Source organism: Musa acuminata, chromosome BXJ2-1 (genome assembly GCF_036884655.1).
Source record: "Musa acuminata AAA Group cultivar baxijiao chromosome BXJ2-1, Cavendish_Baxijiao_AAA, whole genome shotgun sequence".
In the NCBI taxonomy this organism is placed as follows: domain Eukaryota; kingdom Viridiplantae; phylum Streptophyta; class Magnoliopsida; order Zingiberales; family Musaceae; genus Musa; species Musa acuminata.
The window spans coordinates 37,691,039-37,717,500 of NC_088338.1; the positions used below are offsets into that span (position 1 = coordinate 37,691,039).

The 26,462-nt window shown below is 33.3% G+C and overlaps 3 protein-coding genes across 5 annotated transcripts; all 3 read left to right on the top strand.

Moving 5' to 3' along the window:
- The first annotated feature begins 801 nt into the window (after positions 1-801).
- On the top strand, positions 802-4,863 carry LOC135599165 (uncharacterized). 2 transcript variants are annotated; one of them, XM_065093966.1, is made up of 3 exons: positions 802-1,035; positions 2,276-2,938; positions 4,413-4,863. In XM_065093966.1, the coding sequence occupies exons 2-3, from the start codon at positions 2,391-2,393 to the stop codon at positions 4,480-4,482; spliced, it is 618 nt and encodes a 205-aa protein (XP_064950038.1). In that variant the 5' UTR covers positions 802-1,035; positions 2,276-2,390; the 3' UTR covers positions 4,483-4,863. The 2 variants fall into 2 exon arrangements, with proteins under 2 accessions (XP_064950038.1, XP_064950037.1); XM_065093965.1 differs by having other exon boundaries at positions 809-992.
- Positions 4,864-8,718: 3,855 nt separating this feature from the next.
- On the top strand, positions 8,719-15,501 carry LOC135583179 (light-harvesting complex-like protein OHP2, chloroplastic). Its single transcript, XM_065093967.1, has 2 exons — positions 8,719-9,208; positions 15,164-15,501. Exons 1-2 carry the CDS (start codon positions 8,841-8,843, stop codon positions 15,276-15,278), a joined length of 483 nt encoding a protein of 160 aa, XP_064950039.1. The 5' UTR covers positions 8,719-8,840; the 3' UTR covers positions 15,279-15,501.
- Positions 15,502-16,250: 749 nt separating this feature from the next.
- On the top strand, positions 16,251-21,661 carry LOC135582954 (uncharacterized). 2 transcript variants are annotated; one of them, XM_009388901.3, is made up of 3 exons: positions 16,251-16,845; positions 18,855-19,081; positions 21,329-21,661. In XM_009388901.3, the coding sequence occupies exons 1-3, from the start codon at positions 16,622-16,624 to the stop codon at positions 21,331-21,333; spliced, it is 456 nt and encodes a 151-aa protein (XP_009387176.1). In that variant the 5' UTR covers positions 16,251-16,621; the 3' UTR covers positions 21,334-21,661. The 2 variants fall into 2 exon arrangements, with proteins under 2 accessions (XP_009387176.1, XP_064950040.1); XM_065093968.1 differs by having other exon boundaries at positions 16,253-16,845; positions 21,318-21,661.
- The last annotated feature ends 4,801 nt before the right edge of the window (positions 21,662-26,462 follow it).

A 26,462-nucleotide genomic window follows, 5' to 3' on the forward strand; every position in this document is an offset into this window, starting at 1 on the left:
AGGAGAAAGAGAGAAAGGGGAAGACATTAGTGATTTATTTAATTTTTTTTTACATATAAGTGGTGAATATATGATTTCATCCTAACACATTATTATCAATCCTCAAATTTTTATCGGTCATGGTAAATGACATCTTTAAAAATTATTAGATAAAATTTTAAATTAAGTGAGTGTGGTATATTATCGTCAAACTAATATTTTAGATATAAAATTCATCGAATTATATTTTAATATTTTATTAATGAGTATAGTATAAAAATTTATAAAATAATATTTTAGATCTTTAATGTTTGACAAATGAATTTGGTCAATATTTTTTTATATAAAATTTTATTTCACCGACTCTTTCATCACCGAACATTTTGGGCATAAGAAATTACTCTCTCACATGTAAAAGAGAGAGAGAGTTGATTTACTTATATTCAGAACGTAATTAATCATCTATTCATATAAACTACAAATCATCAGTCCAAATTTATCTCCAGTTTAATCAAATAAATATTGAATCTCACATACCGTTCTTCTCTACGCCTCCGGTGATACGCGAAGCGACAAGCGAATCAGGTCAAAGACTGCATCATGTGGGTCCCCATCTAAAACGGTCCTTCGAGGTAAAAGTTACGGGTCCGTCGGCGGGTAATTGTTACCTTTCTTTATAAATACGATTTAAACTTTCCGAACGCCTTCCGCCCACAGAATCATCCGTAAACCGACACTCGACGACCATCGGACGGACTAAACTCCATCAATCACTGGAGTTCGCTGATCCAATGGTCAGGATCTGCGTTTCCAAATCGATCGCCGAGCAAAGCAATAGGACGGGAGATGAATGGGAGTCGTAGCTACTACCCGAGTTTACCCTTTCTTCCGCGCCGATCCGTTCGCCTGCCCGGCCGAGACGAAGAGATCTCGGATTCACCGGAAACCGGGGTCGCCATTGCCAATCTCCGCTTGTACTCTTATCGCCTTCTGTCGCCGAGACCCCATTCGAGGTTCCATGTCCTTTTTCTTCCCTCGAAAATGAGTTCATTTGAGGTGATTTCGTCGCGCTTTTTAGATGCGAAATCGGAAACTGGAACCCTAGATTCGTGGGTACAGCTAGATATGAGTTTAGATAAAAGAAAGTGGATTAGGGTTTCGGATCCAGCATTCTTGTGGTCTACCATTCCCTCCCAAGTCCTCTTCTTTTACCAAATCATTTGTTAGATCTGTCGGTGGCGGAGTTCCTGCTTGATCCAACTGTTTTTCTAGTGGGAAGCTACCGTATTCCTGCTTGAATCTCTGTTGAATTCTGGTGGTCTTGTTGTCTGGAAAACGAGAGTTAGAAAAATGTGGTCAAGATTTGGACTTTCTTGATAATGGACTTATGGATGCTCAACTTGTAGTTAACGATAAAATCATAGTGATAGAGCAGATTGGTCTCTGAAAAAAGGAAGGTTTTTAATGCACTTGATTGGGTCTTTTTAGATTCCACCAGAAGAAGGGCCTCTAATCACTGGCTTTGACATGGTTTTCACTGGATAATTAGTACATGGGTATTAGTCAAAGTGGGTGACAACTCTTTGCCGTGTATGGGCAAAAGCCAATCTCTCAGCATGATAAGAATATGCCTAATTAATAGATTTACAAATTCCATCTCAGGAGCCTCTAATGAAATTTCACATCTATCTGAGCGATATAGGGAACTCATTAAAGCTTGAATCAGTTCTTTCACATGAAACTTAGATCGGATCTTTTCTTCTGAGTAGATTGAACTTTCGGTAGCTTGACTTACTATTTACCATGGCATAGAAGAACTTGCTGCCCTTTGTATATAACTTTTTTTGTTCATGGTATTTTACATACTCTTAGCTTTTCTCTTCTGACGTATACATTCTCAGATATTCTTCAATTCTTTGCTTCACCTAAAGCTATGCATGAACCACCGAGAAGTCTATATCAATTACCTTAGATTTTTACATCAAAACTTTACAAGCTTCTATATATTTTACAAAGTATCTTGTCAAATAATTGTTAGGTGGCAGTGATTGCAATGAGATGGTCATCTTTATTCCACTTGATTTTAATCCAATGCCTCAAAACCATTTTGTTTTAATTTCAACCCACCCTACTACATGTTTGTTCTTTGTTGATCATTACATAATGATTAATAAATTCCATTATTGCTGAAACTATATTTCTGCATCAGATGGATGGAAAATAAGTACCTATCTCGTCTGAGATTAAGCAGTGTCTTGTTGTGCTTTTTCTGAATTTCTTTTTATTTTTGCTGCAGTTAGTTATATCTATGATAGAGGGAAGGATAAGGCCAACTTCAAAGACAGAAGCACATCCCTACATCAGTAAACTCGATGAAGCTTCTGCTTATTTGGCTTGGGTGAGCTGTTGAAATGCTTTTGGCTGTGGAAGGAGGAGGGTTCTTTTCTTCTTCTGCATCAGGGTATAGCAGTGGTCTTGCCCTTCTGATTTTTGGCCGGAGAAATGATGAACAGCCCATAAAAGTTTCACCATGGAGTCACTACCAGTTGGTGGAGCAAGAATTTGAGCCAGAATCTCAGCTGGCTTCTAGGAAAAAGCAAAATTCTCAGGGATGCACTTCCTTCATATGTTTCAAGTGTGCTTGCGCACAACTCGATGGAGAATCTCCTAGTAAAGTTGGTCTGGTTAACCATTCTGAAACTTTATCGGATTCATCATGTTCTGACAGGAGCAAGGTATTAATCAATGATGCTGCCACTGTGAGCGAGAGGAAGCCATGCCTCAAGAGTAATCTAAAGAAGCTTTCTAGAGATTGTTCAACAGCGTATGAAGGTGATGATCCCCATGAATTTTTGGAAGGAGTGGAAAATGAAACATCTTGTTGCACCGTAGGTAGGAAAGTTCAGTGGACAGATAAATGTGGCAAGGAGCTGGTAGAGATAAGAGAATTTGAGCTCAGGTATGTTTGCTTGCAAATATTAGTGAATAATATAAAGAGTTTTGTCGACATCATGCTACTTACTAGTGCATCCCTGCTGCACAAACACGGAGACAAGATCAGGGGTAATTGTGTTGGCCTCTCATTTAGATCATTTAATCTTTGACTCTAGCTTGTCATCATTGAGTCTAGTCACGAGTAACAAAAGAATTTGTTTGTGAAATGGCTTAAAATTAATTAAAGATGGTTTTAGTCTCTAGAATGATCATGTATATCTGAACTAGTTTCATGCCATGTCCCAGAGTAAAACTTTGAATACTTTTCCCAGTTTCTATGCTGGTTAGTTAGACCTAATACTCAATAATGCCATTCATAAAGGTTTTCCTCTGTAATTTCCTAAAATGCCCATTTTCTGCTGTTGGATTTTAAAATATGCCCTTTTTGAGGCACTTGAGTTTACTTCTATTGTATACTTTTGGAAACCCCCAAAGTAGTCAAAACATTGGTTTACTTCTATTATCTAATATTGGAAATCCTGAAAATAATACACATGTAAAGGTAACTGCATCCTGTTTGTCTTTCTCCACTCCGTTGTAATTGATGACTCCAAGAGTATTTCTGGTATTAGGCAGAGGGATAAGCAAGCATGACAAACGGTTCAGATCCAATGGGCAAGAACTGATGCATTCTGGATCTTATGTTCTTAAGAGAATAGCTTTGAACTGGCTGCATGATCATGAAAATTACGAATGATACTAACTGATAGTAAGTGATTTTAATCTATCCACAATGTGTTGGTTTAACAGGATCAACCTTACATCCCTTGACCCCTTTGAAGTTGGTATAGTTTTCAAGAAGTATAGCGGTTAGTTTGTCAAGCTAGTATAAGTTCTTATTGACCGGTTAGATAGTCTAATGTTGTAATTTCATGTTCTGGACTCTGAAGTAGGGTTGTCCATTATGGTCTGCACTCTGAGATTTCCTTTTCTTTCTTTTGTTTTTAATAATACGGACATTATGACTGGAAATTAACAGGGGATAGTTTGATATGGGAAGCAAAGGTCCAGTATTAGTAGGATTCTGGTTGACATGTCTTTAGGTTTGAGAAAATTGAAACTATAAATTACAAAATTTTATGAGGGTTAATGTCAAATCATGGGGAGGATAAAATGAGACAGATTAGAGCCATAAATGGATTTTGTAAGAAGCTGATGAGTGGGCTTTCTAACTTGCTTCTGAATATGGACTTTGCTTCGTGGACTAATGGAGTAATTGTTCATATTCTGGGTGGTCTTACCATCGATTGCCATTTAGCTAGTATCAGTGTTTTTTTTTTTTTTCTTATCATAAAATCTTTGGCTTAAAAATAACTAATTTGTGAAGAAGCCAAAGGTCACCAACGTTCAAACTCTCACATTTAGCTTAAAAATATGCTTGCTTACCCTTGTTGTGCTTACTGTACATTTGCTAATATGGAATCTTAAAAAATTTGCAGCGATGATGGTCTATCAGATGAGGAATTCAAGCATGAAAAAGTCAGAAGATGTGAATGTGTAATCCAGTAGAATTTATATATGCACAGACAGATGCAAAGACCCAAGCAGATCAGATCGGAGAAGCACGGTAATATTTTGGTGACCTCCGGAAGCTCTGATTTAATGGGCTGGTATCAACCGGTCAACAACTCCATTACGACCGAAAAAAAGCTTCTTTGGAGGACTTCCTTGGGACATTTTTGTGTATCATTTTATTTGTTTCAGCCGCCATGTCTGCTTGTCCTGATTCCTTCCAGGATATTTTTGGCTTTGGCAATCTGGGCTCATCCTGTTTGCCTTGTCGGTACTGTAATCTTCGTATAGTGCTTCTGTGTTTAAACATTATGTTGTTTATTGCTGTATCAAACAAAGTGAACATTTTTGTGTCTAAATAGATTCTGCCCCCCTGCATCTGTCTTTGTATTCGTGATGCCTGTGAGGCAATCAACAAAAGGTTACTTTCATAGCTCAGCAACTAATTGTTGCTAATTTCAGAGCAAATCTTTCGGTTGTTAAAAAGCTTGAGAACTGCGCCAGAACAATTTGTTGGCTATGTATAGATAGATATGATGGTGGGTTAGTCACTTGTCATTCATTTCTTGCTGTCCTTTTAGTTTGTTTCAGTCACAAAATATTTTTATCAATGGATAATTTTCTTAGAAATGGATGTTTTTATCACTAATTAGCTTTTATCCTCTTTTGAGAAATTATCGAAAGATATCTTTTTGGCATTGCAGGTATCCATTTTTTACATGGCTTAGTGGGAATAAATCAGATCGATTGCTTCTGTTCTTCTTTCTTTTTTTTTTTCTTTCTTCTCTCTTTTCTGTCATCAACTGTCAATCATTCGTTGCCCCTTTTATGGTCTTTCTTTTTAGGAAGAAAGAGAAAAAGATTTGGAAGGAGGAAGCAACTTAGGAGGAGGTGGGAAGAGAGGAGGTAAAGGATCGAAGGGAGGAGTAGGAAATAGAGGAAGAGGTCGATTAAACAAATCACTAGAGAATTTGAAACAAGAAATTGAGTAGAATATAAAGGGGAAAACTGAGATTCACAGAAAAAGGAATAATTTTGAATATAAGGTAATTTTAAGTAAATTAACTTTTTGAATTTTAAAACTTTTTTTGAATTTTAAGTTAGTGACATGATTCTTTTGTACGAGGAAATCTCGTTGGTTTATCGAGGAAAATTTTTCCTCGTAACTTGTATAAATAGGAAGAACATATCAATAAACTTAATGGTCGATTTTAAAATCGAAATCGGAATTCAACCGATGATTACAAGTTCTAGCTTGATCGATTTTGATTCCGATTTTAACCTATACTTTTTAATATTTTTTTATTAAAAATTTATAATATCAAAATTTTATAATTTTGTTTTTAAATTTAAAAAAATTGATCTACATCCATAATAACTCGAGTGTAGATGTGTAATGACGTAACAAAAAAAAACTTGATATAAAACTAAGTAAAATCATAAATATTTAATCACAATTGTTGTCATTACAAAATATTTCAATTCAAATAATCTCTTCTATTGATATGATATGTCCAATATGATATTATTTTCTTTATAGACGATCTCTTGTATTTGTTTCGCTACCTTTGTCTAATTCAAGGGTTATGTTCTATCTGATTTGATCTAAGATCTATTCTTAGCTAAAGGCTTACTCAATAACCACCTTTGCCATTGGAGACTTTAGTATTTGCCTTGTAATTTTCATAACAATTAGAAATATTATTGTGTATCACACCCACCATTCCCCAACTATCGCCAAACTCAATAAATATTGTTAGATACGTTGTTCAAGCTTAGAATTCCCCTAGTTTTTTTTTTTCTTTCTTTTCTTTGTACCAATATTTTTTCTCCCATAAAGATTTTACTATCCCATCAACACTTAATAAGTAGATTCAGAGGTATCATATTCTCTACTATAGTTAACACTATAATGGTCATATTAGTTAATATCTATCTTTAATTTTGTCACAAATATCAATATTTATTCCTAAACTTTCAAAATAAATGGATAAATAATTACTTAAGCCATTTAATTTAATCTAATAGGAGGATAAAAAACACACGTAACTAAATAAACCGATAGAATTTTAGGAAAATAATTTATTGATTTTAATTTTATAACCATTATTATCATTTTCATATTCTTGTAATGCACCAACAACAATATTAACACAAACAACAAAAAAAAACAAGATGTGCAATAGGATAATAAACACCAAATAAAGTATATGTTGCATTATTAAAAACTTTTGAAATTCTTTCACACACATTCTCAATGCTACTATGGATATCAACAAATTTGTCTAACATTATTTACAATAGAAGTACATGATAATTTTTTATATTTAAAATATTCTTTAAGCAATTCATATATAGAATTATATCATGTAGGAACATCACTAGCAAATTTTTTGGTCAATTCTTTCATTAATTGTGGATGATTCTTTTATCAAACTTACCAAAAAAAAAGATTCTTTTATCAATAGCTTGCTTAATAAGAAAATGTTTCTAAGAGATGTAAGTATATCTTGTATACATAAATTCAAAACATGACAAGCACATCTAACATGTTAACAAACTGCATGTAATTCCATAATAGAAGTGATATTTGCCGATGTATTATCAAAATCATTAAATATTTTAAAAATCAAATAATATTTTTATAAAATTATTTTTATCATTCTATAAATATTATCAACTGCATGGAAAACTCTAAAAGCATCGTTATTTATTCAATGACAAGTGGTTTTCATGTAAGAGTGTATGTATTTGCTAGTAATCACTCCAAATATCAGAATAAATGTAAACACAAGCATCGAAAGCTCGAAAAATATTTTGCAAATCTTGTCTATAAATATCATGTAAAGTGCGAATAAGAGCAGTATAAGAACTCGTTATGTGATGAAATTTAAAGCCTCTTAGACAATAATCAACAAATCTGACGTTTTCATCGAAACTAAAAAACAAATGTTCAATGATGATTAATCTAGCTAATACTTCATGATTTTTTTAGCAAAAAAAAAATAAAAAGTGAGAGAAGTAAGGTCCTAAAAAATTTGCATTTAACCCTTCGACTTGCATTGGATGTTTTTTCTTTTAGAATATTTTATATCCTCCCTCTTGAACTTGAAAACTTAGATATAGTAATTACACGTGACATGGATCGTATTGCTGATGTCCAACTCGATATCAATGTTGATGTCCTAAAAAATTCAATAAGTGCTTAATTAAAGATGTGAAGAAGAATGAGATATTTGAGAGATATTTCTTTTTTAAATGCCCCTAAAATTATATATTATGTAGTTGTTAGAAGGGGCAAATATATATATTTTTTATTTTTTGTATTTTTAAATTATTAAATAATAAAAAATATCTCTAAATATAACCGTTTATATGACTGTTGGGAGGGAAAAGCTAGTAATTTCCTTAGAAGCAATAATCAAATCAGAGTTTCGATTTTCAAATATACTTAGGATGGTTTTTATTTTGATTCGATTTAGTTTTGATTACGGCCTAATTTGATTCTAGTTGAAACTGAACCGTTGTCTCGGCTCGATTCGAGTTCGAACTAAACCTACCTCTAATTATCTTAAAACTAGAATAATAATAATAATATATATTGTTAGTTGAGAAGCTTAAATGAGTTGATTGTATTTTATCTTAATATAAAATTATTTTAATTAAAAAAATTTATCTATCTATATTGATGGATCTTTTAAATAAATATACTAAATCCATATAATTAGAGACTTTAAGTTATCTATAATAACAAGTCATAATATCAATTTTGATACTGATAAAGTGTTTCACATAAGTCTTTTTTTGTTGCATCTTTTTACAAATGAAAAGTGGTGGAGATTTTGATGATAAGAGTCTAAAAACTTAATGATAATTTATTAAAATTTTATCAAATAAAATAGCCTCTCATATCACTAATTATTCATCTTCTTGTGATTATTACAGGCATAATTAGAGAAAAATTAAGTTTAAAAATGTAAGTATTTTCTTAGGCTTTGGGGGAAATTGGAGACATAATTTAAGTTTTAGAAGAAATGTAAGTTTTGGGGGAAATAAAATTCCCAAAAATGTAAGTTTAAAAGAAAAATTAGAGACATAATTTGAGCCCCAAATCCCAAAAAAAAAAAAGTTTAAAAGAAAAAATAGAGACATAATTTGTCTTCCATCTTTTGGGGGGAAATAAAAGAACAATCCCTCTTTACCTTATCCACAACTTGGAGAATTTGATGGACCCTCTTTATTCCCTTTGTCTTCTCAAACATGTCTTGCCCCTAAGAAGTAAGCGCAAGACCACAAAAAGGGAAACAAAAGGAGAAGAAAAAAGAGAGAGAGTGTGTGAGAGAGGCAAAAAAAGCATGTCTTTGGCTCCTTCATTTCCTTCCATCAAGATCAGAATCTCTCATCATCCTTCTCACAGATTGCCTCTCAGGCCATCTACCATCATCAGGAGCTCCAAAGCTGAGGGCCCTCTAAGGAGACCTGCAGCTCCTTCTCTCTCCCCACCCACCCCTCCCTCTTCCTCTTCCTCTGCTTCTTCACCACCCCTCGCTCCACCTTCCCCTGCCCCCGCGCAGGCTCCTCTGCAGCCGGTGGTGGTGACTTTGGAATACCAGAGGAAGGTGGCCAAGGAGCTGCAGGACTACTTCAAGCAGAGGAAGCTTGAGGAGGCAGACCAGGGTCCTTTCTTTGGTTTCTTGACCAAGAATGAGATCAGCAATGGCAGGTACCAGAGAGAATTGATGGCTTATGCCTTTTTCATTATGACTTATTTTTTAGATGAAAGATTCACCTCACCTCATCTCATCTCTCTATTATATGAATATGTGGTTTGGAAAGATAGGATTGGTGTCTTTCAAGTGTTCTTCGATTTACTTAAATTTATCTGATAGGTGATTTATCGAGTCTCAATCGCATGAAGATGACATCAATTTACCTTGTGGACTAATTGCATTATAATTTAGAGAAAAAGATCATTATGATTGGAATACTATAGTTGTGCATTAGTAATTTAGAGAAAGAGATCATTGTGATTATTTTATTTAGCTTAAATCATTGATGAAAATGTTTAGACTGAAGTTGATAATAATATACTTATTAGATCTTTAAAATCATAACATGATGTATATGAGACATAACCCTCCACGTTGTGACGTGTTCTCTGATCTCATCCATGGATAGTCTTTTCCTACTCGACTTCCCTTACTATACATTAATATTAGGTCGACTCTAATATCGATTGTTCTGACATAGGCTTAGTGGGTTAATTGACCTGTCAACTTTATTAAACTTAAATCATATGCCAAAATACTTAATCTTAAGTTGACAATCGTACGGCCATTAAATTCTTATAAGATAATCTTAAAAACTCTTCTACTTAGGGCTTAATCAAATCTTAACATGATGCATGTGAGGCGTAGTTCAATAATAATTCTATGCCAAGCGAGTTACTCTTTTCACGATAGTTCTTTTCTACTCGAGTCATCTTATCATGTCTTGATACTAGATTGACTTTGATATCAGTTGTCATAATCCAAGCATCATGGGTTAATAAGTCCGTCAACTTTATTGAACCCAAACTACTTATCAAAATACTTAAATAGAAGTCGACAGTAATATATCCATCAGATATATATATAGGTTAAAAGATATTTATACACAAGAATTTATCATATAGGTCACGTATTCTCATCCTTATCGCATGCTGTGACCAATTGGTTTACAGAAAATTTTCATTCTAGTGCTGTTCATTACAATCCATGAATTGAATTCGCAGTACTCCAACTTCTCCATGGATTGCTTGTTGCTGTTGTTTGTGCTAGACAACGTTGGATGTTCTTTTATCACCTTCTGCTTCCCCGCGACTTGTTTGCTTTGCTGTATGTTGTTGTTCAGTGATCTTGCAGATGGTGTTAGGCTTTCTGTGTTTCTATCTTCTAAACAGCAATGACAAGTTGATTAATTCTAAACTGATGACCAGAAATGTATGTGCTCAGGAATTCATAGTATCCTCACATATTTCATCCTTATGACGAACTGTGACGAATTGGTTTATGATAATTTTCTTTCTAGATGCTGTTCATTACAATTCATGAAATGAATTCATGGTACTCCGTCAAGTTCTCCATGGATTCTTGTTGTTTGGTTTTGGAGAATGTTGGCGGTTGATTGTCCTGTTTTGATTCTGTGCAACTTGTTTGCTTTGCTCTTTGTTGTTTGGTGATCTTGCAAATGGTATTAAGCTATCCTTAGTATCTTAGAAACAATGAGTTCGATTAAGAGATGTCTATGTTAGATTATATAGTTCTATCTAATTATGCAAGATAAATTATAGATTTGATTAAATTTTGATTACAGTTATTGGTCAATAGGAAGAAAGTTCAATTATAATAGAATTTCATAGGAAATGATTAGAGAGATTTCTAATTATCATTCTTAGTCCATAATCCATCGCTTATATGGATCCTATGAAGGATAAAAAAAGCAAAGAATGCGAGTTTAGTTTTTCTTGCATATCGACATAGCTTCAGTTTTCGGATCCGATAATAATGCATCTACAAATCAGATACAGACTTTTTGAATGACATCGAAAAGTATGTATTGTATATTTGATCTCCTGTTATTTGATTTTAATTTTTAGCATTAAAGTTTTCACACAACAAAAGCATAATCATGATTTTTATATTTATAATTGGTATTAAAGTCATGTTTTAAAATTAAATACCTTAGATCTATTTATTAGCATTCTTCGCTAGAGAAAAGGTGTTATTCAGTTTTCATTTACGATGCTTAAACGATTCATCTGTGTTGTTGATCTGCTTTTATTTCTAGTTTGTTTTATCATATGTTTACGGTTAATGCGACGTTTCTCATGTTTGATCGATAGACCACCATCAATAACTTATTGTTAATAATAATATTATCGAGGGAGGCGACCTCCAATAATTGTCAACCAAATTGCAAACAATAGTTGCTTATGTAGCAGAAGCACCGTGGGGTACAACAATTAGCGACAACTACATATATGGTTGCCTATATGTAGTAGCCTAGCAACGAATGACTTGCCTTGGTCATAAGTGGTTGTAGTAGTGCTGCTGCCTATGATAGTTACAGTGACTACAATAGTGCCACTACGTGCGGTGGTTATAGTGCCACTACCTGTAGTGATTGCAATGATTATAGTAATGTCATTATTAGTGACTAATGCGACAACTATAGCAATGCCATTATGGTGGCACTTCTGGCTGTGTGGTCGGCATCAACTAGACATCAAAGTCTAGCAATCGAACAAGCGAAAGTGTGAGCACAACTACACGTCGCGATAATCGTTGGGGTCGATAATCAGAGCGTGTGCATAATCGCAGGTTGGCACGGTGGCACAACACTACACAGTCACAATGTGGTCGCTAGTCGATGCACAACACACAAGGGCATGACAATGGTGTAGTCGCTGGTTGATGCATAGCCACGCGTGAGCACCATGGCACGGTACGACGATGGTGAGGTTCCTAGTTAGTTGCGTGAGAACAATCATGCTACCACGGGTAGTGCGCAAGCGATAGACGATTACTACATTGCTGGTGAGACTTGCACGCATGGGCAAGGTGAAAAGCAACTACAACGGTTGCAAGAGAGATTTTAGGATTTTTTAACTAAAAGGATCTTTTTACGCCTCAAAAAAATTAAATAATTCTAATTTATGTTCTTAAATTCATTTTTCAGTTATGCCCTTCATAAATTGGATATTTTTATTATATCTAACATAAAATTATAATTTTGTTCTTCAAAAATTAAAGATTTCTCTTATGTCCTCAATTACAAAATTGATTAATTTAATTTATTTTAATCAAATATTTTTATTAGACTTAATCATGATTATATTTGACTGTTTGATTAGATTTAGATCCGATTAATTAAATTTTGATCAATTTTTTACTTTGATCAATTTTTTACTTTGATCAACTTTAATTTTGACGGACCTCATTTAGCATGTGGTTGGCTCAAATCTATGTGCTCAATTTGGGTAGCCCAATTAAATAGGATTGATTAATCTAAAAGTTCCATATGAATTTTTAAAAAAATATAAATTATTACTTTTCTTTATAGTTTTCTTATATAACATATTGATAAAATTTTATATTTAATAATTTAAAATATAGTTATTATTTTTAGATATTTATTTAGTTATTCATATATATACTTAAAATTATGAAATAATATTTGTTTTTTTTAAAGTATGATATATGATTTTTTATAATTATAATTATCATATGATTTTTTTTATAATGATTAATATTTAATAATTATTATGATTATTATTTTATTATTTTTGAACTATTTCAACATACATTAGATTAAAAAAAAAATTATTAAATATTATTTGTAACTCATATCCTTAAGCTTTCTCTGATTGGTAGCTATCAAAGTGACCTAGGATTGTAGGCTTATAAGATGTGAACTACAATGAATATTTTAATATTTATAAAATATTTTTTATTATCTTTTATATTATTATATTGGTTTTATAGTCGTTAAAGTGGTCTAACCTAATAACTTATAAAATTATATTAAAAAATTAATATTAAATGATATAAAAAATTAATATTCATAATGACACACAATTAAGAGATATAGATAATCACAAAAAAGAATCTATTTCGAGTAATTATGTTATAGGATAAGATGATAATGTTTTAGATATCTATATAGTTTATGATTATATACTTAAATGTAACAATACTATTGTTGAAAAACTTGGAAGAGCATCACATGCACCGCCCCGAAAAATAAATTAGAAATCGATTTCCCAAAAACAAATTTATATCAAATGGTACGACGATTGGGAGAGAAAAACTCATGAAACCGAAAACTACATAAGATTCATGATATGCTCTCACCTAAGGGAACTCGTATATCCATGTTCTACAAATCTCAGTCTGTGGATGAAGGAGATCTCGTGTTCTCCTCTCTAGCGGTGATTCAAGTGATAGGATGAAGCGGTAACACACCTTCTCTCATGACATGTTCTTTCCTCGCTTTCATGCACTACCACAAACGCAGTAGGGGTAGTCCTTCTTGCTACCCTCTCACACCAAAGAGAGGGGTAGTCGACTAAGGAGAAGCAATGAGAGGAGTTAGGGAGGTGGTGGCTAAGGGTCCAGCCTTATAACCCTTTTAGTCCCACATCCTCTTTTATAGAGAGCTCCTACAATAAACCCTAATGGATCCTATTATATTGGGTACTATATTTTCATCCAATTATCCTAGCATATTGGATATTGGATCTCCATCCAATTATCCCTAGCTTAATGAAAATTAGGTCTCTATTAAATTATGCACTCTAAGTTTTTATTAGGTCTCACCTAATAGATCCAATAAAATAAGGACTTATTGGATATCACATACTCAACCTCTATTTGTCATGTCATCCACTATTTGTGTATGACCCTTTAGGCCCAATACCAAGCTGGCCGTGAGTTGCATTTGTGAAAACTCCTTTTGACTCAGAACTCCTTTCGATTTAGTAAATTATCATTCCTTGATGATTCACTAACTCGACTATGGACGTACTAAGCCACTACGCCATAGTCCCCATATGGTATAAAAGAATCTAATCCATTGGACTTGTTTATACTCAATTACTATATATGTGTAATCCCTCATCCATCTAATATTCTAGAGATAAAATACCGGGTGTGGTGTTGTTGGCCTCATACGGAATCTTCTCGAGTCTTGCTCTAATCGGATTTTTCTAAAGAACTCATTCTCCCTTAATCTGAATGACCCTAGTCATGGATTTATTTGAGTAAGAATACACGTAATATTCCTCTTATGACATTGAGAGTGAATGATCCTCTATTGGTACTCAATTGCTCTCGTAAGATTGGCTACTACTCCCGATGACTCGTTGTGCTATATTTAGAATCTCAAGACCTATAAGTTTGGTATCAAAGAGCAGAATACTCATACAGGACATCCTTGGTGTCTCAAGTCTAAAGACTATACACACAACTAAGACCACAGAACCGTTGTTTGATGATGAGATATCATTAACCATCCAATATTCTATGAGTGAATCATTCAGTGAATTCATTCTCCAATGAACATTTACACTATATTCCTAGTGTTCCCACACAAGCAGTTATAAAACCAACTGCCTCCATTATATGGACGGGCATATAGATTTGATTATAATTATCGATCAATAGAAAGAAAATCTAATTATGATAGAATTCCTTAAGAGACGATAAAGATTCTCATAGTTACCATTTTAGACCCTATGATATAACGATTTTGTGAGGGATAAGAAGAGATGAGAAGACGAATCTAGTTTTTCTTATAAAATTTTAATAAATTGTTTATAAATTAAATGACTGTATCTTATATTTGATGTATTATTATTTGATTTTAATCTTTAGCATTACAATTTTTTACATAACACAAGCGTAACCAAAGTTTTTATACTTACAGTTTATACATAAGAATTTCTAGTATCAATCAAATATTCTAATCCTTACCGTGAGATTTTACCAACTGGTTTATCATAATTTTCTTTCTTGATGTCATTCATTACAACCCATGAAATTAAATTCTGCTACCCCATCAACTTCTCCATGGGTTGCTGTTGCTTGTTCTAAAGGATATTTCAATCACCAGTTTCTGTTTCTGTGCAATCTTGCAGATGGGCAATGTTTGGATTTGCTGTAGGCTTGCTGACAGAGTATGCAACAGGTGCAAGCCTGGTTCAACAGCTAAAGATCCTTCTCTCCAATTTTGGAATTGTGGACTTGGACTGATGCCTCATATCATTATCCACTTATGTGTAGGTTCAATCAAAGCATCATGAATCTGTCTTCTCTTACACACTCACTACATTTCCCTTCATCTGTTACATCACAAGCATGTAGAAGTCATTCTTGATCATAACTAGCAAATATTTGTGGAAGAAGAAAAAGAAATTGTCATTATTGAAATGCTTTGTGAAGGTTTGAAGCTTCTTTCTAATGAGACTTTTATGAAGATGCCACCGATGAACATGGAAATGTGTAGTATCTGATAGAAGATAAGATTTTCCTATATGAGAAAATCTCTCTACTCTGTTGAGGGAAATCCTTAAGGAGATGTTAATATATTCAAACTAAAGTTATTTCAACGAAGCTTTATCACTTCTTCTTCAATAAAGCTTCTACAATAATTGTTCTTATCTTCTATTATTTTTCTCATGGTATCAGAGTCATTTGCCTAGTAAACTCACATTCTCTCTTCTAATATGTATAAATAGGATAAGGACATGTTAATGTATTCATGCTAAAATTATTTCAATAAAGCTTCTTCACTTCTTCTTCAATAAAGTTTTTACAATAATTGTTCTTATCTTCTATTATTTTCCTATGTATCATCTTATAGATAAAATTAATCTATTCATCATGCATATCACAACGGTTGAGGTGTTTGTGAGCCATTCAATATTATAATCTAATAAAAATATCTATTGTAAATTTTTAACCTTGAATCTTGTCTTCATCATTTATCTTTATATATATATATATATATATATATATATATATATATATATATATATTCTTATTTTGCCCTAAAAATATAAATCAAATATACACACAAAACACCGCTAAAGATATTCTTAACACCTCCGACGAAACTACCCACACGCTTACCAGTCCTTCGAGGGGACGGAAGGAGTGGTTGACCTGATGCGTCATGTTTTATGGGCCCCACGCTGGCCGCGTCTCTCATCACAAGGCAGGCGGAAGTGAGAGGGCAAACACGAATCTCGCAGTCTCGCCTCTTCCCTGCGATTCCAAATCCTACCCCTGAGATCTGGAGATTGCGCCGGGGGCTTCTCTTCGTTCCGATCTCCTCTTCATCTCAGCACAGATCTTCGTGGTTCGCTCCGGGGTTTGGATCCCGATCTTGCTAGCGTTGGCTTTTGTTCTTCTTCCACATCTTAAATCTGGAAATTGTGTTGAAGAATTGTCGAGGCTTTGGTCCGTTTCTCCGTTCGATCGTTTGAAAGGAGAACTGGAAGCTGTCTGTTGCTGAGTCTTGATTCAGATGGTTCTTGCTCTGAATTAGAGAGCAAATATAAGAAAGGTAGGGTTTTGGAGCGAGAGGAGGAGTCATGTTCTATGGGGCGATCGTGTGGGATCCGTGGCTCATCGTGTCGCAGATCGTCTGCTTTCAGTGCTTGTACTATCTGACCCTCGGATCGTTCATGGCCATTCTTGTGGGGACGCGGGTTTCCCAGATGAGCCTCATGTACTTCTTCGATTTCTCGACGCTCACAGCTTCCACCGTCACAGGGTGGTGCGCCATTGTTTCGTTCCTTCTCAGCTCCCTCGCTGGGTAAAAATATCATGTTTCTTGGTTTTGCAGATCATTTTGTTCAAACCTTCGGAGTTATCTTTCTGAAACTGATGTTCCTTTTGAACTCTTTCTTACTGTTTATGTTGTTTATATTTATTGTTCATTTTACGCCTGCCTCCATATAGTAATTTGGCTCCGTTGAACATGTTGTCTGAAGTCTGTGTTTCGATGTTATATTCAAGTTTACATACATCACAACTGTTAGTTCTGTGAGTTGCCTTTGATATTTAATGAATAGCAATTCCAGTTTTTGTGGTTCTTTAACTCTAGGGACCTTTGGCTTGCCAAACAAAAGTATTTATCGTAACCCATGCTCTCAACTTTCACTTGTTTTGTCCAATGATATTTGGCTGTAATGAGGCAGTCCTCTCAGATTCACCTATCTTTCTTGAACACTAATTTGTATGATGGAGGCCGAATTTTCATGCCATACACATCTGAAATATCTTTAATATTTCCCTACAAACTGCTCCATAGCAGCTCATTCGAGTTCCTAACTATAACATTTATTTCTTACTTAAGAAATGTATTTATAACTTCTAGCTACTATGAGTTACATATTGTTATTCACAGCTTTCTTCATGACTCTATGTTTTTTTCTACATACAGAATGCCCTTATCTGGTATTGTAATGCTTTCTTTTTGCCTTGAAAAATAAGGCCTACACTTGGCTAGTAAGAATAAGGACGTTTTATGCATTACATGACTCATGAAAGTGACTTTACAAGATATATCTAGTTCTTAGTTCATATTATTATCAAGAGAAAAAGATTCTTTGATATCGCTATAGAAAGTCATTGACGGCTTTCAAGTAGTTCTTGCTGTGCATTATTCATGGTTTGCTTCTCATGGTACTAACATAGTCTTACAAAAGACACTTGGATTGATAATACAATGGAAACAACAAAAGAAAAACAATGACAACAATAACAAAAATGATTCGTCATGTCACATGTTTAGGAAAAACAGATTCGTCTCTAAATTAAAATATTATTTCTTGGCAGTTCTGTATTTGCAAGTATATTGTGTAGATGAAATAGTTTACCTATCTACATTTTTTTTTTTTTGCCATTAGATATTGATAATTATGTGTAGACATTAAAGTTCATCTGATGATACTAAAGGGAAGAAGGCAGCAAACTCTACATTCAATACTAATTGGTACTAGTGTACCATTGACTTCAGTGCTCATATTCTCTAATATTTTGTGATTTTTATCCGTTATCTGATGTCTTGATCAGTGCAAGATTACCATTAGCTTACCTTCAACAATTGTCATTTATCCATCTTGTTTACTGCTTTGGTAGGAATTCAATTTTCTTCCAAATAAATTGGTAGCCTAGTAGGATTTGCCTTCAAAAGGAAAGGCTGCTTATAACCAACAACATTATACCTTGGATTTGTCATATAGGTATCAGGTGTTCCTAGACTAAAATCTCTTTAGCAAAGTACATTTGAATATTATGGTGAAGAGCAGCTTGTAATATTATTGATTAGTCTTGTCTTTTACAGGGGTGTTTTGGTATCTAGGATAGTGCGTATTGGAAGTCCATGCTATGTTCCCTAGACGTGTGCATGTTTTATCATACATATATTCGTACATGAATATATATGCTCATACATGATAATGTCAAAGTTACCTCTTCCTTTGATACCTACTGTATACTCTTTTTCCTAATATATCGATATGGGAACTTTCTTCCTTGTCTCACAATGGATCTATGAGTTTGAGAATGATTTTACAAGTCATAATACATCTTGATTATGGAGGTCTCAAAAGTTCAATTTTCTTAAGTGTATAATGTTCCGAACTAAAAAAGTGATGGAAGAGTAGATAATAAGTTGATTATCTAGGCACACTGTTGCATTAGCATAGGTACGGTTCAATAGGCTACTTAAATAATATTTAAAGTTTTTAAAACTAAACATGCTTGGTGAATGCTGATAACAGAATTTATTCCTTAATTTACCTCCTCTTTCTTGAGCAGGGCAATTTATTTGCTATATTTGGTAGAAAGAGCCAAAAAGTGCTTGGACTTTTCAGCTACCCTCTACATTATTCATCTCTTTATATGCATTATATATGGAGGTTGGCCATCTTCCATTACCTGGTGGGTTGTTAATGTCACTGGTTTGGCATTGATGTCTTTGCTTGGTGAGTGGCTGTGCATCAGAAGGGAGTTGCAAGAAATTCCTATCACACGACTTCGTTCAAGTAAGCAATCTTTTGCTTATTGCTATTGGTCATTTGTATTCTTATTCTTTTGTGGCAAATGCACACCTTTGTTAATGTTAAAATACTATGGTTGGTTTCTTCACCAGTGACTACTATTTTTTGGAGTTGCAAGTTTGCCCTCTGCTTGCATCAAAAACTTTTTCTTCTAACTTCATTAACTTCAATGTTAATGGATATTGTAAAATTATTATCTGTGTTGCCATCCTTTTTTGTCAAAATTACAGATATTATTGCCACATTTAAACTTTTTTAGTAAAAAAGACATGATATGGTGCCTAGAACCTTGTTTCCAATTCCTCATCCATGATCCAAAGCCTTGTGTTTTCTATGCAAATTTGCATCCTCTACAGTAATTAATGATTCAAATCAGACAGACATTTTTATAACTACAGTGGTTTTCTTCTTTTTAGGAATATTTTGTTACCTGGTATATCGTCAAATCATAATTGAAAGCTTTAAATAGTTTTAGATGACCTGAACTCTTAACCTATACCTAATGAGTGAAGGGACTGAAGAATGGAAGTGGTAGTAAACAACAATACCACGTTCGAAGCTGCAGACTTTGTCCATAAAGCCTTCATGAAAACAGTAACTAATTACAACAGAAGCAATTGTTGGAGATGATACTCGAGATCATCAAGCTTCAGCTTCTTCTATTTCTTTTCATACTTTTAATTTTTTTATTGCATTCAAGGAGTTAATCATAACATGCTCAATTAGTGACTTCCCATGTGTTGTAGTTGTTAATTATCTAGCACAATTGTGATGGTATTTTTGGTTATCCATCTGTGTATTTTGCTAGCCATCCAAAGCAGTGATTTAAATAGGTGCTCGGGCACTCACCTAGGTGCTCAGGCGAGGCGAGGTGAGGCTCGAGCGCCTCGTGTGTGGATCAGGCGGCGCGCTTCAATGAGGCGCCGCCTGGCTCGCTCAAACCTGGGCTTCGGGCGCTCCGGGCGAGCGTCGGTTCAAATAAGGTAATCAAACCAAACTTTTAAGTCTAGTTTGGTTCGATAGTAGTTAGTTGGTTTGATTAAACCAACTAACATAGTTACTTACCCTCAAAAGCGGCACTTTACGGTTGCGCGACCCCGAGCCAACGCTAGCGTTGTTTCTGCCTCCACCACCGACACTTTCTGTTGCTGCCTTCATCGTAGATGCAGCAGACCGAGCCTTCCTCTGTCGCCAACGAACGGGTTTGATGGCCTCGCAAGGGCCCATAGCTTCCTTCCGTCGTCGCTCCGTGTGCAATTCCTCAACCTGTCGAGGGAGAGGACCACAGGTTCCTCCGCCACTGACGGACTCCCTTTGGAACTTTCGCCGCTGTTATCCGTAGCTTCCGCTACTATCGCTGCTGCCGTCTGCAGCTTCTGCCGTTGCCGCTTCCGCTACTATCGTTTGTAGTGCTGTCCCAATTGTCTTAAACTAATCCTCTGCTGCTACTGCCAGCTTCTCACCGCTGCTACTATTGCTAGCTTCTTACCGTTGCCTCTCCTTGTCACTTTCGACATTGCCGGTGACAATTTTATCCCCTTACTATTAATAAATAGTTCTTTTCTCCGTCTCTAACTATTGTTAACTATAAATAATATACTGTTACCAGTAGATTGTTAACTACTATATAAAGTAATCTTTATTTACTAGATTGATAATATAGATTTTAACATTGCTAATCTTTGTTTATTTAAAATGTTAGTGTTTTGAGTCTTTTTGATATTTTTGTTACTAAAAGATGGATAATGTGACTTGGTACTTTAGATCTTTTTAATTTAATGTCATATTTTTATTTAAATAAACATATTTATCAATTATATTATATATTTTTTTTATATTTTAATATTTCAGAAAGTCTTGTTTCACTCGGGCGAGCACTTAGCGCTTAAGGCTTTTTGAGACCTTAGCGCCTTTTGATATCTAACGCTTTTTAAATCACTGATCCAGAGAAAAGTAGGTCCACTACTAAATTACTAATAACTTTTTGTTAGTAATTAGGGTGGAAACTACCTGGTTCTAGGTGAACTTGGAAGCTACCTGTGTATCATTCTAACTTAGGATCCATGTAACACACATACACACACACACACACACGGAGTTATGAGGTGTGCCTCCATGTTCTGTAGGATTTTAAGAAACAGAGTCCTTACGTTTTAATCACTCTACTCTACTCTTGTTTTTATAATAGGCATTAGTTGACTCTGAGGTTTATTCTCTGCAGATGTTTGACAGGTTAAAAGAGCATAGGTATATGACAATCCAAATACACGTCTGATGCTGCTTCATATTCTTCAGAATCAGAGAGATTTACATCACTGAAAGCAGTTAAATGTTATAGTGGCTGCTGTAAAGAATTTTCTTTTTGTGGAACTCCATTGTCAAGTTGTGAAGGAGCTTAAATGTGATACGACACATCAGAAATGACATGATCTACTTTGCTATCTGAGTACCAGCAAGGTTAATCTTTTTATTAATTGTTTTACTGGATGGTCTTGCGGCAACCCAATTAAATATGTAATCAAACAAAAACAATTCAAAGTGTGACTTGCCCCTTCTATTTCTTTATGGTGATTGACTTCCATGTCTTTTTGTTCTCTTTTTAGGGTGTGTGAAGTGATACTTTTTCTTTCTTAGATCTTTTTGTTGATGATTCTATAAAGTTGTGAAAGAATGACCACCAATTAGTGGCATATTCTGTTGTTCCATCTTATTTTGATTAACAAGGGTGATAAACCCATGCGTGTCGATGGACTTTGGAAGTCTTGGATCTTAATTTCCTACATGTTGGTGACCAAAAGGTCAGTGATTTCTAATTCTCCAGATTGTTCTAATGCATTATTATCTTGTATTTTTCTAAACACATTTTCTTCATTCATTTCTTCCATTCCAAACGTATCTGTTCTGATATTTGTGGCTGCTAAAGTGAGTCAGTCTACTTTTGTGTAGTCGTGTAGAAGAAGGCTTTATAAAATTATTTCTGATAATATTTAAGTGATTTCTTGACCCAAATTCTGTGTTCACCTTAAATTGATTAAAAATTAAAATAGAAATTATAACCTTTTACTTGAAATATAAAATTTAACCTGTTTAACAATAAAATAGAAAAAATTTAAATAAATTGATATGTAGAAGAATTATATTATTTTTAAACGGGTTAAATTATTTTTTAATATGATCCAAAAAAAGTGTGACCCCATTCAAAAATAGTGCAACTTAGGTCTACAATTTTTTTTTCCCCCTAAAACTTCATAAAATGATATTTGATAATATTTGAATATTTTTTTGTCCCCAATTGATTCTAGATTCACCTTAAATTGGTCAAAATAAAAATATTTTAAGAACTAAATTAATTGAAAATAAAATTTCAAAAGGCCAAAAATAGAAAACTAGTCATTTAAGGCTTCATAAAAATTTTGGCCAAAAAAATTGTAATTTTAGCTTAAATTGATCACAAATTAAAAAAAAATACTGTTTAAGGTTGAATTAACTGAAAATAGGTCTTGTAATGGTCCTAAAATTAAAAAAAAAAATGTTACCATTTAGAGCTCATTAGATATTTCTAAGGTTTTTTTTTTGGCAAAATTTTGCTATTTTTGGATAAAATAGATTTGTGTTCCACTATTTCTAAATGAGGTTATACTTATTTTAATTGTGACCCTACAAATAGTTTACTCCCATTAAAAGATAATGTGGCTGAGGGTTCAAAAGAATTTCTTTTCAAAACTTTAGAAAACCTTATTAGATAAGATTCAAGTGGTTATTAATCCAAAATAATTTTGAATAAATTTACCTTTGAACAAAATTTAAAAAATAAGACTAACTATTTTAAAGCTTGAAAAATATAAAAATAGTCATTTAGCCCTTTGCAAGTCATTTTAAAGAGATTTTTCTTAAAATTTGATATTTTTAGATGTTATTTTTATTTAAAATATAGTAATAATATCATTATATTACATTTTAATTTATATTCAATAATACAATTTTTTGTTTTTTATACAATTATTTATAATTAAAATTTAATGATAATTTGAAGATTAATTTTATATAATTATTTTATGCTTTTATTAATTTAAACAGATAAATATTTGATAATTTTATTCAAAATTTTAAGATAGATATTATTTATTTTGGACCAGTCCAAATTTTGGGTTGATTAAATCTGGCTCAGTTGAATGGGGTTGTTTGATAAGAAAGGAAATTAGATAAAATAAAATAAAATAAAAGAGTCTTTTAGAGCACTAAAAACAAAAAACAAAATAAAAATGGACATTGAGAAAAAGATAATATTAGTAATTTTTTTGTTTAGAAAAATATGTATATTTCACTCTAGACACGACTATGGGTGATTACATGTAAATATGAACTATGGAAATACGTAGATGAGTATTTCGAATTTTCCAATCGGTTCAGTTCTATCAAATGTTTTTGAGGAATGACATGATGAACTTACTAGAAATGTAAAATGCAATAGCATGATATACAACAACTTAGCGGCATCCACTACGATCAACAAAATCATACCACCATATGTAAGGTATTTTTCTTCTTTTTTTTTTTCCGAAAACAATAACTTTTATGTTTGAACTCAAGATTATCTGAGTTCAAAATGCAAAGTGGAGCTCCCCACAGTTCTTCTTCTTCTTCACATGACATGACTATGACTAGCACAATCAGCCTCATGAGTCACAAATAAAATTCCTTAACAACAAGATCTTTGACAAGGTAATCAGCATCCATTGCAATATGATTAATTCCTTAACAACAATCAACTCATTGAAGAAGGGGTCACCAATATAGAATGAACTTTAAGTCATACTAAAGAACATTTGCCCCAATAATCTCTTAAGGGAAGGCCAACCTCTTTAGTCCAACCTGAAATATTAAACACCATATTAGTTTTTAGTTTGATCTAACTATAATTATTGAACTAGTCTCAAGAAAAGTGGTGTGTCAATACCTTTAAAGACATGCCAGCGGAATATCGAGAAAATATTGTGTCAATTTAATTTTTATTGTCATGATAGTCATATTTAAATCATGTAGGTTAGTAGCATTTTACTTTTTAATACCATATTTATAGGTTTGGATGTCCCAGATCTAATACAATCGGTCATCGGAAGTGGTAGTCAACCTTTAAGAGCTATTGAGTGTTGATAGAGGATCATTCACTTTCGATGTCATGAGAGGAATGTCACATGTGTTCTTGCTCAGACAAATCTCTAGCCAGGGTCATTCGGATTGAGAGAGAAAGAGTTCTTCGGGAGAATCCGAATAGAGCGAGACTCGAGTAGAAACTGTATGAGTCTGACAGCACCATGTCCGGTATACGGTCTTTGTAATATTAGATGGATGAGGGACTATAGTTACATGGTAACTGAGGACAAATATGTCTAATGGATTATATTTCCCTATATCGTTTGGGGACTGCAGCGTAGTGGCTTAGTACATGTGCAGTCGATAAGTCGAGTTAATTATTATGAAAATAATAATTCACTGAGCTAAAAGGAGTTCTGATAGGTATGACTTATGACCAGTTCGATATTGGGCCTAAAGGGTCACATACATATGGCAGGCATTGCGATAAATAGAGGTTCAGATATGAGATATACATCGACACCCCTATCTTATTAGATATCCAATAAGCCCCTGAATTATTGGATCCTATAGATGAGATCCAATAAGAGCCCATGATAGTTTATTGGATATAAATCTACTAATCTAAGAGGCTTGGGTAGTTGGATAGAGATCATCGCAAAGTAGGCTTAGAGTTTTGAAGATTGTCATCGCAACCCTACTATGTGAATCACTGCTAGAGATGAGGGTGTTTGACCTCCTTCACCCTCTCTTGGAGATCTGCAAAGATTCAGGGATATACGATCTCCCTAGATAATACAATCTATCTCACACGTGGTTTTCTATTTCGTGGATTTTGTACACCATTCTTCACACAACGATGAACATATCTTTGGGAATTGGGGATTTTGTTTTTTGTTCTTCCGCTGCACATATGATATCGCCCCCAAGATTTCCCAATAGATACTACATTATTTATTAAATATTTTAAAAATAATTTTTTTATTATTTAAATTTATGTTGATGATATTATTTATATTTCTATAAATGAGTCATTGTGTAAATCATTTGTCAAAAGTATGAGTCAAGAATTTGAAATAAGTTTAATAGATGAATTGATATTTTTCTTAGGATTATAAATTAAACAACTAAGTGATGAAACTTTTATTAATCAAACTAAGTATGCTTTGGATCTATCAAAATAATTTTATTTAGATAGTACTAAGGTCATTAACACACCAATGAGTACTTCTACAAATATGGATAACGAAGGAGAATGCTATGATCAAAATACTTATAGAAGTATGATAGGTAGCTTACTATATTTTACTACAATTAGACCTGATATAATATATAGTATTGAACTTTATACAAGATTTCAATCCAATCCTAAACAATCTCAATATAAAGTAGTTAAAATGATTTTTAGATACTTAAAAGGAACTCCTAATATAAGATTATGGTATCCAAAATCTAAAAATTTTGAATTGATTGCTTATGTTGATGCTGACTTCATTGGATGTAGAATAGATAGAAAAAGTACCTCTAGAACATGTCAACTTCTAGGTCATGCACTTGTTTCTTGGTCTTTTAAGAAATAAAATTATGTTACATTATCTACGACCGAAGCTGAATATGTAGCAGCAGGTATATGATGTGCACAAGTAATATGGTTGAAAACACCTTAAAAGACCGTAGACTTTACTTGAAAAATATTCCTATAAAGTGTGATAACATTAGTCTAATGTACTTGTTAAAAAATCTCATTCAACACTCTAGGACTAAACACATTGATATTAAGTATTATTTTATTAAGGATTATGTTGATAATTATGATATATCTTTATATTTTATTGACATAAAATATCAATTATCATATATTTTTACTAAATCATTAAACAAGAAACAATTCGATTTTATTAGAAGAGAATTAGGCATATTAAATCTTCCAAACATAAAAATTCTTCTTATATAAGCTCTAACTCGGAGTTTGAAAGTGATCTAACCATGTCTTTTGAGTTTGGTGACTAACACTATAGGTGTAGAGTTTTTAATTCTCAAATGGCGGGCATGATGTAAAATAACATTTTCAATCTTAACAATAATTGCAAGACAAATATTAGCAACTCTTATATCAATAGCAGTATGGAGTATAACTCATTATAATATAACTCCCAAATCAATTGAAGCTCGAATATGCATCGATGATTGAATCAAGATAGAAAAACAAAAATAAGATATCGTCGATCAGATAATGAAAGTTTGTGTGTTTTGGTTATGTTTTGAATACACA